Below are 11,411 nucleotides of genomic sequence, written 5' to 3'. Positions count from 1 at the left end.
TTCTGTGTTCAGTTTGGTTTAAAACCCATTATTTCAAACTCAGGTTTCACCCCCACCCTGACTCAGGATTGAGTCTTTTGATTGGTTGCTGCTCATCCCCCAGCTCACACCTTTTTTACACTTTTGTTGGGCAAATGGGGGGGAGGCACCCTGCAGTTTAAGAGGGGGTCACCAAACCTAGAGCTACCTCTGTGTTTTCTTTCCCACCTTCTTGCTCATTCAGCCTGTTGCACTTTTGTGACACTGCAACACAGTTGAGTTTGTAAGGATACTTCAGGGACTGAGCAGGGAGAAAAGGCTTTGCTGATGATCACAGGAATTCTAGCCTTCAAGACTGCGTTTGTTGGCCTGCTACATCAACATAAAAGCTACTTCTGCTATCAAACAAGTACTTTTTCCATCTGTTTTTGGTGACTTCAACAGACAATGGTTTATTTACTAGTTTTACTGGTGCTGATCCAAGTTTCAGTATCTGAGTCCTTCCATCTGGAGCACCTCGGTCCCTTTGAGTGGCAGAAGAGCATTCGACCAGACGAGGGATGCCCTAAAAAGTGCCACCCTGAGAGCTGTCCAGATGTTAGGCAGCTGCAGGATTGTCCAGCCGGGCTGGTTCGTGACCAGTGCCGGTGTTGCTGGGAATGTGGAAACGATGAGGGGCAACTGTGTGACCCGGAGCCCCAATCTGGGTCTACTTTTTACGGGCGCTGTGCTGAAGGTCTGCGCTGCAGAGACCCACGCAGAAACCCCACAGGTGAACCCAGAGCCATCTGTGTGTGCAGGAAGCAAGAAGCACTCTGCGCTTCTGATGGAAAGACATATAAAAATATATGCCAGTTTCAGGTGGCCCAACACAAGCAAGGCAAAGGTCAGATGCTGACAATGGTGCACCATGGACCCTGCAAGTCAAGTGAGTATCTCTAAATGTACTATGATTAAATCTTAATATACACAATTAAAGATAAATTGTAATTCTTGTTATCCTCAATCGTGATTTTCATTACTGCAACTATTTAAAGTGCATTTGAATTTATTACATATAGTATAAAAATTTGCATGGATTAAAAGCAGCACAACAAATACTACAATGATGTATAAACACTCAACAATTATTACATTTATATTATTTATATATTTATTTTACAATTACATTTTACAGTTTATATATTGTAAATCTCTTTAAATATTAAATTGATCAATTGGGGTGGGGTGCTTAATTGTCATAAAAATAAAGTCGCAGTTGCAATCATCCTAAAATAAGCTTATTTTTATTTCAACAAAATATGATTATTTCTAAGATCATTAAAAGTATGATTATTTTGGTGATGACAATATGACTGGGATAGGTCCTGACAGCGATTTACCCCTCTAATGGCCTTCAGCTATTAAAAATGTTTTTAATTGTAATGCATCTGTTTTCTTACTGGCATTTGATATTTATCTTTAGGACTAGTATGTGTTTGCTCAGCGACCTCAGCTAAAGTAATGGCCACATCAGTTTGGTATGAATGCATCTGCTAATGTAAATGCAAATGTATATATAGATGTAAATGTCGTCTCAGGAGGAACCATTGTCATGGATAGAGTCTGAGTACCAACAAAATCACCACATTTAAAAGTTTTGTCATGGAAAAGGCCAAATGAAAACCCATTTGTTCAGCTGTGAGAATAATAATCAGCCGTTAAGTTTGTTTTTACCTTACCGTCATGTTTAAGATTAGAAGCTCGTAAGTGTCCAATCTCACACCTTAAAATAATTAACCAAGCTAATCAAAAGACAGCACAAATGGCTACAGTAAATACAGAAGCTGGTGTGAAAAAAGCATCCAGTAGCAAAGATTTGCTTCAGGATGCTTTGTTTTTTTTAATCGTAAAATATGTATTATTTTTATAATCAGTTACTCTAAAGCTCAAAGTTGTCTATTCTCTGCAAACTTTACAGAACCAGTTATCACTTATGCTCCCCGTGACATCGTCACAACCAAAGGAAGTGATGTCATCTTTTCCTGTGAGGTGTCATCGTATCCATTGGCCTCCATCCAGTGGAGTAAAGAAGGAGACCTTATTTCTTTTCCTGCTGATGATTCAAGCACAGCTGTACAGGTATGTGTACATTAAATAATCTGTACATGGTGGACAATAAAATTGAAAAAAAAAGTAGTAACCAACCCCTGTGACATTCTATCAAATACACAGGGAAGCACCATTCAAACTGGCATCAGTCTGCACAGATAGTCACATAATCTTAAATATTTTTCATTGCATTGTCCATAGAATTAAAGTTTGAACAGATAAACACAGTTAAACAATTTTTTTTGTCTTTTCTTTTTTACAATAGAAACATCATATTTTTTCTTAGTCAAGAATATTTCAATAATCTTAAGAAGCTTTTGTGGAATGGAAAGGTTCCATAGCTGTTAAAGTTTCTTCATGGAACCATAGATGTCAATAAATAACCTACATTTTTAAGAGTGTAAACAGACAAATTACCTCTCAAACAGTAGGTTTACAGTCACATTCTCAGAAACAGTTCTGGTTTTGTTAAATGTGCAATGGTGTGTGTGTTTCTGTAATTACAGGCCCGTGGGGGTCCGCGGCGGTTTGAAATGACCGGCTGGCTCCAGATTCAAGGAGTTGGGCCAAACGATGCAGGTGTGTACACATGCACTGCCAGGAACGCCTTCGGAGAGGTGTCTGCCTCCGCCAGATTACAGGTTAAACGTGGAGGTATGTCTGAGAACACACTCATTCATAGACACATAGACACGGCCATTAGAAAACAAGGTCAGAGGTCAAACAAGCTGAAAAAACATGATTGTTGGGGCTACTTCCACACACACACACACACGTTTTATCAGAGTTACGAGATAATTAAGTCATTAATTCAGAAAAACAGAGCAAAAACTTTTTTTTTCATTAAAAATTATCTCGTAATTCTGAGATAATTAACTCGTTAATTCAGAAAAACAGAGCAAAAACTTTTTTTTCATGAAAAATTATCTCGTAATTCTGAGATAATTAACTCGTTAATTCAGAAAAACAGAGTAGATTTTTTTTCCTCAAGTGAATGCAATACGCTTCCGTAGATTTCCATTTGCTCTCAATTTATTTATCTTATTTAACTTTTTTTCAGTCCAGGAGAAAATATTTTTTTCATTTAAAATATTAATAAATAAATATAATTGAATGATTATTATTTCATTAAATATGTATAATTATATATACAAGTATATCAATCTTATTGCGATTGAAACAACATAATCTGATAAAAACAAATAATTTGATTATTATATTAAAGAGTGTGTACATTGGTTGACTAGTATTTATCTTTTGCGGTCATGCAAGTTGATTTCCTCTTCTAGTTGCAGTGCAAGGCATTTTTTAATAGACTATTTAACTTAATGCAAACAACAAATGTTTAACTTGAACATTTGTCTTGCTTTAACATTGAAAAATATCCATCCACACTGCAGAGAGAGGTCTGGTAGGTTATTCATGTTCTCTCTGCGGTCTGTGGCGTGGTCAGAAAAGACATGCGAACGCACCAACAGTGGGAGCTGATCGATTCGCATATGCCACTATCAAAGCTTATCATCTCCTCATCGCTAAAGGTGAACTTGGCCTTCCAAGAATCCGACAGAGCTGACGATAACCGTACACCAGTCGAGGGCTTTCTCCAGCAGGAACATAAAGGCTGGTGATGACAGGAGGTCGAGAGGGTCCTAGATGGGGGGAGATTTGGAAGGGAAAGGGAGAAGGGGTGGAAGGGCTTGTGTATTATGTGGCAGGTCATTGCTGTGACTGTCTGGCTGTTATCTCTTTCTCTGGGGGGTCTGATCCTGTAGGCTGGCCCTTATCTTCACCACCAATGCCCCCTCCCCATCCCTCGCTTCCCGGAATGTACCGACTGCTATGAACTCTGGGATAGATGGTAGTGAAAGGTGACTCTGGACACAGACCCTTTCCTATAGGTTTAGAGGCTACAGAGAAAAATAGAAAGAGAAGATTTAAAAATATCAAGAGTGTGTGTTTTTTACAGGAAGTTGTGGGCAAAAATATTGAGCTGAGGTTTCTTAATATGATCAAAAGTAAACGTGCTGTGCTTTATTTAGTGCATTAGATCCTAGATTTATTGGTGCAAATAGATCCTATTTGCATGCTGGTAATGGCTGTTCACCACATTTTCATTCTGTTAATTAAAAATCTTCTAAAATGTTTTAGTATAGTAGGCTATATTAATTATAGTATGTGCTAATAAAAATAAAGTTTTGTTATTGGCATCTCTGGTTACATTAAAAACCTTTAACGACAAAAATTTCTTTATAGCAGACAAAGGTTCTTTAGATTTTTAAAATGCTCTTCACACTAAGAAAAAAATACTGAAAGGTTCTTTAGGGAACCAGAAAATAGTTCCTCCGTGCTGCGAAAACCCCTTTTAAAACATTTATTTTTAAAGGTGCATTAAACACAATAAAAATAAATAGTTTTTTGTTTTGTTTTGCATCATAAATAATTGCTACAATTAATCAAACATTTTCTTTTTATATTTTCCAGGTTCTCAGCTCACCAAAGAGTTCCGGCAAAAAGAAAACAGAGCTTATAGAATATCAGGCGAAGAGGAGAATGTCGATGATGAAGATTACGAAGGCCTGCCGAGTGGATATATGTATTTGTAACATACAGAGATTATAAAATGATAGCATTTAAACACAGATGTTTTTTTTTTATTATGTTTGAAATGTAAGCTCAGCATAAAATGTGTACTCTTCAAAATTTTTAATTGCCCTTTTAAGGGTTTTTGTTTAAGTGTGAGCATTGTATATAAATCCAAATAATTTCTATTGACTCTTGAGATTTGTACTCAAAAATAGAACTTAATTAAATAGTTGATTTACAAATTGAGAGCTTGATTGTTTGTGATCTAAAATCTGAAATATTTGCTAAGAGTCCGTTAGGGTAAATCGTTATTGCCAAACGTTATTATGCAAAAGTGCACATGCCAGACTTTTCTAAAAGCCAAAATAAGGCCATTGATGCTGCTGTGGCACGCATTTACCCTAAACCCATTCCCTGTTGTTGAATAAAACATCAGCAGTGTCTCTCCTCACTTCTGTCTTCTCAAAGACGCTGAGCAGAAAAAAAAGCACCCAGGTTAAGTTGTTTGAAAGGTCTGGTATTAAGAGGCGTTTTACACTTAAGAAGTTGGTTTCGCTGGGCTTTCTCTTCCCTCCCCTATTGATTGATGCTTAGCTATCAATGCATAATAGAAAAGCACTCAGGACAAATGTGGGGTTATGGCCTTCCAGGGAGAGAGCAGACCAGGCTGTTTCTCAGCGCCATTATTGCCCCATAAAGGATCCCTGGGGAGAGACAAGTTCCTCACATCAGCACACACCAAATACCCAATTAAAAAGAAGACCTTTAAATTCTCTCCTCTTTCCTGGGCAGAAATCAATCAGAATTCAATCTGTTCGGCTTGGATTCCGACAGGCCAGGTAATTTCTCACCAGAGCTCGGATAGGTGACAACAGCTTCGAGGAGAGACAGCGAGCCAATCAGGTGTTCTCTTTCAGACCGTCGGTGAGAAAGCAGTGATACCTAACGAAAGCTTATCTCCCCGCTTTCAGGACAGCTTTTATTTTTAGACTCTTGGTGGCAGGTGAAGATTTTCTTTTATAGGCAGCAGGTAAACGATACGACTTTGAGCGTTAAAATAAGTGGATCATTTAAAGTAAGTGGCTCTCATATTCGTCTTCTTAAAAGCCCTTTGAAAATGAATTCCAATTTGGAATGATTTGTACTCCAAAAGACATTTGTTGGGGAGCGCGCAAGGCGATTGGGCGAGCGAGAATCGGAGAGACAGATCGGGTGAGAGAGAGGGAGAGATGGATGAAGATGTGATATGGAGTTAGAAGAATGCAATTAAAAGCTGAATCATTCTCACTCCAGCGTAACTCTATCTGTGGAGATGAGAGCCGAGCCTCTTTCTCATGGCTGTATTTGTGTGGATAAAGCTCTCCCCTGGCCCTTGTTTTAGATTTGCGCTTAATGATTCCCTCTCCGATGGGAGAGAGTGGGCTGCTGTCAGGACGGGAGACGCGATCCGGACGCAGCAGTGCCTGAGTCCCTCTGGCCGGCAACACCATGTGCAGGGGTCAGGCGAGGTCAGAGGTCATGGGCAGAGAGCTAGGATTAATGGACATCTCAATAAAACGCAGGGTCGGGTTACCAGTTGCCCAGCCTGATCTGACACACACACACACACACACACACACACACACTCCATCTCTCATTATTTCACTAGAGTGTAAACACAAGACTCACCTCAATTGAGCAGAAGAGGATGTGGTCACAATTTTCACTAGCCTGCACTAAAATATGAAATAAGCATATATTAATTATTAAGACAGTAGCCTATTATTTGGACATTGTGTATTATACATTTTTAAAAGAAATCAGGGGGAAAAAAAACATCTGAATTGATTTCATACAAAAAATATAAACTGAAAAACAGAAAATTGAAATAAAAGTAAAAAAAAAGAAACATGCAGGAAAGACGTTAGACTTAATGAAGCAGTCATGACAGTGAATGAAGCATTTTAATATTGTGTCGGTCGATGAAAAAGACCATGAATATCCACAGGAGAGATGAACAGAGATCATATTGACTGCAGTAAAACAGACTCCAGCAAAGAATTGCTTACTGACAGATATTCAGCTGATTTTGATATTTCATACCGAGCAAAGAAATTCATATCTGGAGGATCAAACCTAAATAAAAAACTTGAGTTATTCAGTGAATTTAATTAAAAACATGCAATTAATTCATTAATTATTATATTTCTATAATATATTTATAATTTAATTATAACCTATTTATTTATATTTAGAAATAAAAAATAATTAAGGTATTATATTATATTTAGAAAGGAAGAAAGAAAAAGAAAGAAAGAAATACAAGAACGAGATTTTGATTTTTTATTTATTTTATAGTTGTTCCTGTATTTCCTATTTACCTCATTTTGCTTAATGAGATCTTGTCCTCGTGTCTGGAGAACGACGCCCACGAAATATCATGCAGTAATCGTTAGTTTATTGCAAATTTCCCAAGCTTTAATACTATCAAAGAGCTCAGAATCGATATGAAGTTGGAAAAAGCCATGGAAAATGCCTCATTAACACCATCAGGTGGCGCGTGCTGCTGTCTCATTCGCTCTCCGCTGGAACTCTCGCGAGAACCCCGTTGGCTTTTGATGGAACTCTCGCGAGAATTCCGTCTGCTGTTGGGCGGCATTTAGATGATGGATTGTGAGCGGCCTCATTAAGTCACGCAATGAGTGAAATATGTCTTTGTCTCCCCTTTGTCGCAAAGTAATAAAGGGACGCGGAATACTTCAGCACAGCTGCACATTATTGCACAGCGCTCAGCTGGACGATTTTTTCTCTCTCTTCTAATTGATAAATGACAGGAAGAAAGGTTATTGTTGTCACACTAATTGGAAATGGCGGTGAATTACTAACGGGGCCCGTGCATTTTCTGCAGTGGCATTGGGTGGCACAGTCTTAACTGGTGTTTTCACAACCAGCTGCTCATAGACTGGCCAATATGAAATAACCACATGGGCTGCGCATAGAGGGAATATTAATAATAAAGCATTTTGATTTCATGCCACTATTACAAAATAGTGGCATGAAATCAAAATGCTTTATTTTGATAGCTTTTCTTGTAGGCCTTCAAGAACAACAATAGGTGAGTAAAACAAACAATATTTACTCTTCAGGGGAGACCGGGTGCATTTTTTTACTTAACTAAATACTTTTTTTTTAATGATAGATAGGCCTATTTATTGTAGGCCTGCAAAGGTTTAAACACCTTGACCCAGCAGTCACGTTATAAGGAATAATAAAAAAAAACATTAAAATAATTCATTAAACATCACAAATGGTCAGCAGAAGTGGTTTAAAACCAACACCCAAAACCACTGCCAGAGAAAACTGGAGCATTTTTTACTTTTGACTCAAACTAGTTGAGATATGGCTGCTGTGACAACTAGCCCCGGCTTCCCTGTTAGTTGTGTTAGTTGATATAGTTTTTAAAAACATTACTTTATCCAAATGCAGGAGCAAGCAGAGCCCTAATAGAGTTTACAGTTTCAATCTTATTTAAATCTTTATTCTTATAAACGAAATCCAGTGATGTAGACATGGACTTCCATTTGCAGGAATGTATCATTTAACCCTTCTATTTTGCTCTCTAGAGACCTACTCTTTCACTTAGCTTTTTCCTGTGAAAGCAGGATTTGATTACTACGGTAAGTAGTAAACATGCAGGTATTTTTCCATCTCAGCTTGTTCTGAGTTCAGGGCCTCGGAGTCTGTGGATGCAGCTCGTCTATGGCACTTTTCTCAGATCAGCTTTCACACAAACAAACCGTCACAGAAGACACTATTATATGCAGATAAATGTACAATGCCAGCCATGCACAGCCTCAAGAATCAACCACAGTGTTACAGACGCTCACATTTGCCTCTGAAAACACATCAGATCAGCCCTTTTTGATGTCCTTCCCTTTTAAAATCTGTTGTATCAATAACTAGGAGGATACGACAGATAAGAGGTTTCAGAGGAATTGTTTGCTGTTTAAAAATGTATATATAGTCAAATGAATAGCATGGAACAATAAATATTTGCAGTACGGCATGTTAAAAATGTAATGGTGTGTTCAGAACAAACATTTATATGGTTCTTATGGCTTTAATCTTTCAGCAACGAGTTGAAGGAACATAATGCATTCTGTAGCTATACAAATAATCTTTTTCACATTTCTTTTTAAAGTGACAGCTATACTCATGTTTCATGTAAAAGTATATTTGCCTTCGACTTATTAAAATCACACGTTTTCTTATGCATGTATTTCCATTTGGCCCAGGCAGACAGCAGTCAGTGATTGACAGATGTATTGATCCCCAGAGAAGCTTTGTGACGGTGATGTGGCATATTTTTATTTACTGCCTGTCTTTAATCCAACCTAGCCACCGCTGACAGTACCGCCTGTCCTTTAAGATTGACACAGTGCCTATTGTGAGGAAATGGAAGAGTGCTGCGGTGTTTGATATGTTGAGGATGCCATCAGGGAAAGCTGTCATGGGTTCGCCAGCATGTACTGTCAGCAACATAATAAATCAACTGTCTAGTCATTCATTCATCCTTTTGGCAACTCTCTCCCAGCTTCTGTTCATTTTCAAAATCTAGATTTCTTACTTTTTTTCAATTCCATTTTTTTTTGTTCAAGCTAAAACAATAATAGCTACCCTAAATAACAAGCTTGACTGTTAATTACCATTGTTCAACAACACACACAGTTGATTTTTTCTTAAGTTTATTTAAAAAAGTTGATGCCACAATAATCAATGAATTTATTGTGTAGATTTTTTTTCTTCTCATACATAACTTTAAATAAACAGTATACAGTTATATTTGTGGATATTTGCTTCAAAGCACCTTACACTGCAAAAACTCGTTTCCTGAAAAAAAGATGTTTAACACACACACACACACACACACACACACACACACGCACGAATAAACTTAATTCCAAAGAGAAAAAATAGTTTTCTTACCTTGTTGTCAATTTTTTTTCTGTTTTAAGCATTTTATTATTAGTTTTAAGAAAACAATTTAATTTTGCTTCTCAAGTAAATGCATCTTGATTCAAGAATGTATAGATATTTGTACCGTAAAACAAGACAGAAATACATTTTTTTCCCCCAGTATCTATCTATCTATCTATCTATCTATCTATCTATCTATCTATCTATCTATCTATCTATCTATCTATCTATCTATCTATCTATCTATCTATCTATCTATCTGTCTGTCTTTGTAACTTATATGATAGTTATTTGATTTTCTGTTCACTTTATGTCCTTACATTCAAATTCAAAAGATAACACTGATTTACTGGCACTTTTTGAGTGAAAATTGTTTTAAAGGTAATCCAACACCAAATATTTTCAGTGTAGTTCCTTTTTAAATGTGCTTCTGTATCAACCCAGTACCTTGCAGATTTCTTTGTTACTAGACTCCTGCCAGTTGCCAACAATTGTTGTGTGCTACATAGATCAAACGGTCACAGAATGGACGGTGAGTGTGCCATCAGAGGCCGAGACGAATTAAATCCTAACTGCAATGTATTTCACGACAGCCAAATCTGCAGTGACATCATGCTGCGAGAATAAATGGATGCCGGAAGCTACAGCAGGTGCTGAGCTTTGTTGGTTATGGATGGGTACCTATCATTGCCTCTGGTCCTGAGCGCTCTCAGAATTGCAGTAGGCCTACCTGAGGCAAGGGGCGCACTATTGTTAACGTGAACTGAACAACCCAAATCAGTAATGCAGAATCAAACCTGTTGTGAGCCATCTCATCGCAGACTGAAGTGAGCAGAATTATTTAGAGAGTGATCGTCAGTTCTTCCATCCTGTTTTATCGCCTCCTATTCTCATTTCCAAACAATTATGCCTGACTTAATTGCCAATATCCACAGCTGGGTTTCAATGGTTCTCAATGAGTTACCACATCACCAGTGATCATATTTCCACAGTGAAATAAGAGGGAAATAGAGAAATAAATAAAACTGAAAGTGTTTCACTCTCACAGTAAAAGGACCTGTTGGGGACATCAGGATTTTGTAAACACGGCCATTGGTGACGTGCCGATGTGCTGTAATAGCTGGATGTGTACCAAGTTACCGAGCGGTGAATATGTGTGGAACTTGGTCCCAAGGCATTATGGGTAAAGAACTACATGATGGGGCATTAGAGCCCTTGGTGACAGGCACACAAGCACCTCAGTGTTTCTTTAGATGATGTAATCATAACACGAACGACTGCAGGAAAAACTGAAGCGAGAGAAAGACACCGAGGTCAGTTTGGTCCAGTTTGCAGGCCCTCGTGTCATCTTTATCGAGAGTGATCCGAGAGAGGCGTAGAAAAGGAAGCGAGATGCAATCTGATTATCATCGGAGCAGAGACACGAGGACGATGGGCGTTTAATGCATAAATGCTGGAAAAAGTGATATTTTATTACAGCAAAAAGGCTTTCAAAAATTACAGGAAAAGGCTGGAAAATGTGTCTGCTTTGGATGGCACTAAAACCTGGTTTAACAGGGTCATAATTCACTTAAGTCTGATGGGTCCTGTCGTTCATACTCTCAAATGTGTTGCCCTGAAATCCTGATTTGATCAGCAGAAACTGCATTTTTGAGGAAAAACCACTTTGTTGCTATTACTGTGGTATTTCAAAGATGGATAAGAGCAAAAAAATTGCTTCTTCAAATTTCATTTTTTGATGTCCCATTCAATTGATCAGTTTATACTGTGAAAAACGACCAAGTTTCCTTCCAAAGGGGACG

At 37.9% G+C, this 11,411-nt stretch overlaps 1 protein-coding gene across 1 annotated transcript; it reads left to right on the top strand.

Annotated features, from left to right (window-relative positions):
• Window positions 1-426: 426 nt before the first annotated feature.
• Window positions 427-4,673, top strand: LOC306853314 (kazal-type serine protease inhibitor domain-containing protein 1-like; the record flags this gene model as incomplete). The annotated part of the gene is made up of 4 exons (XM_079390634.1): window positions 427-907; window positions 1,940-2,100; window positions 2,577-2,724; window positions 4,552-4,673. The coding sequence occupies 4 exons, from the start codon at window positions 427-429 to the stop codon at window positions 4,671-4,673; spliced, it is 912 nt and encodes a 303-aa protein (XP_079246760.1).
• Between the last annotated feature and the right edge of the window lie 6,738 nt (window positions 4,674-11,411).

This window comes from Barbus barbus, assembly GCF_936440315.1.
Source record: "Barbus barbus genome assembly, chromosome: 33".
Taxonomy (NCBI): Eukaryota; Metazoa; Chordata; class Actinopteri; order Cypriniformes; family Cyprinidae; genus Barbus; species Barbus barbus.
This window is presented reverse-complemented; position numbering and strand designations above follow the sequence as displayed.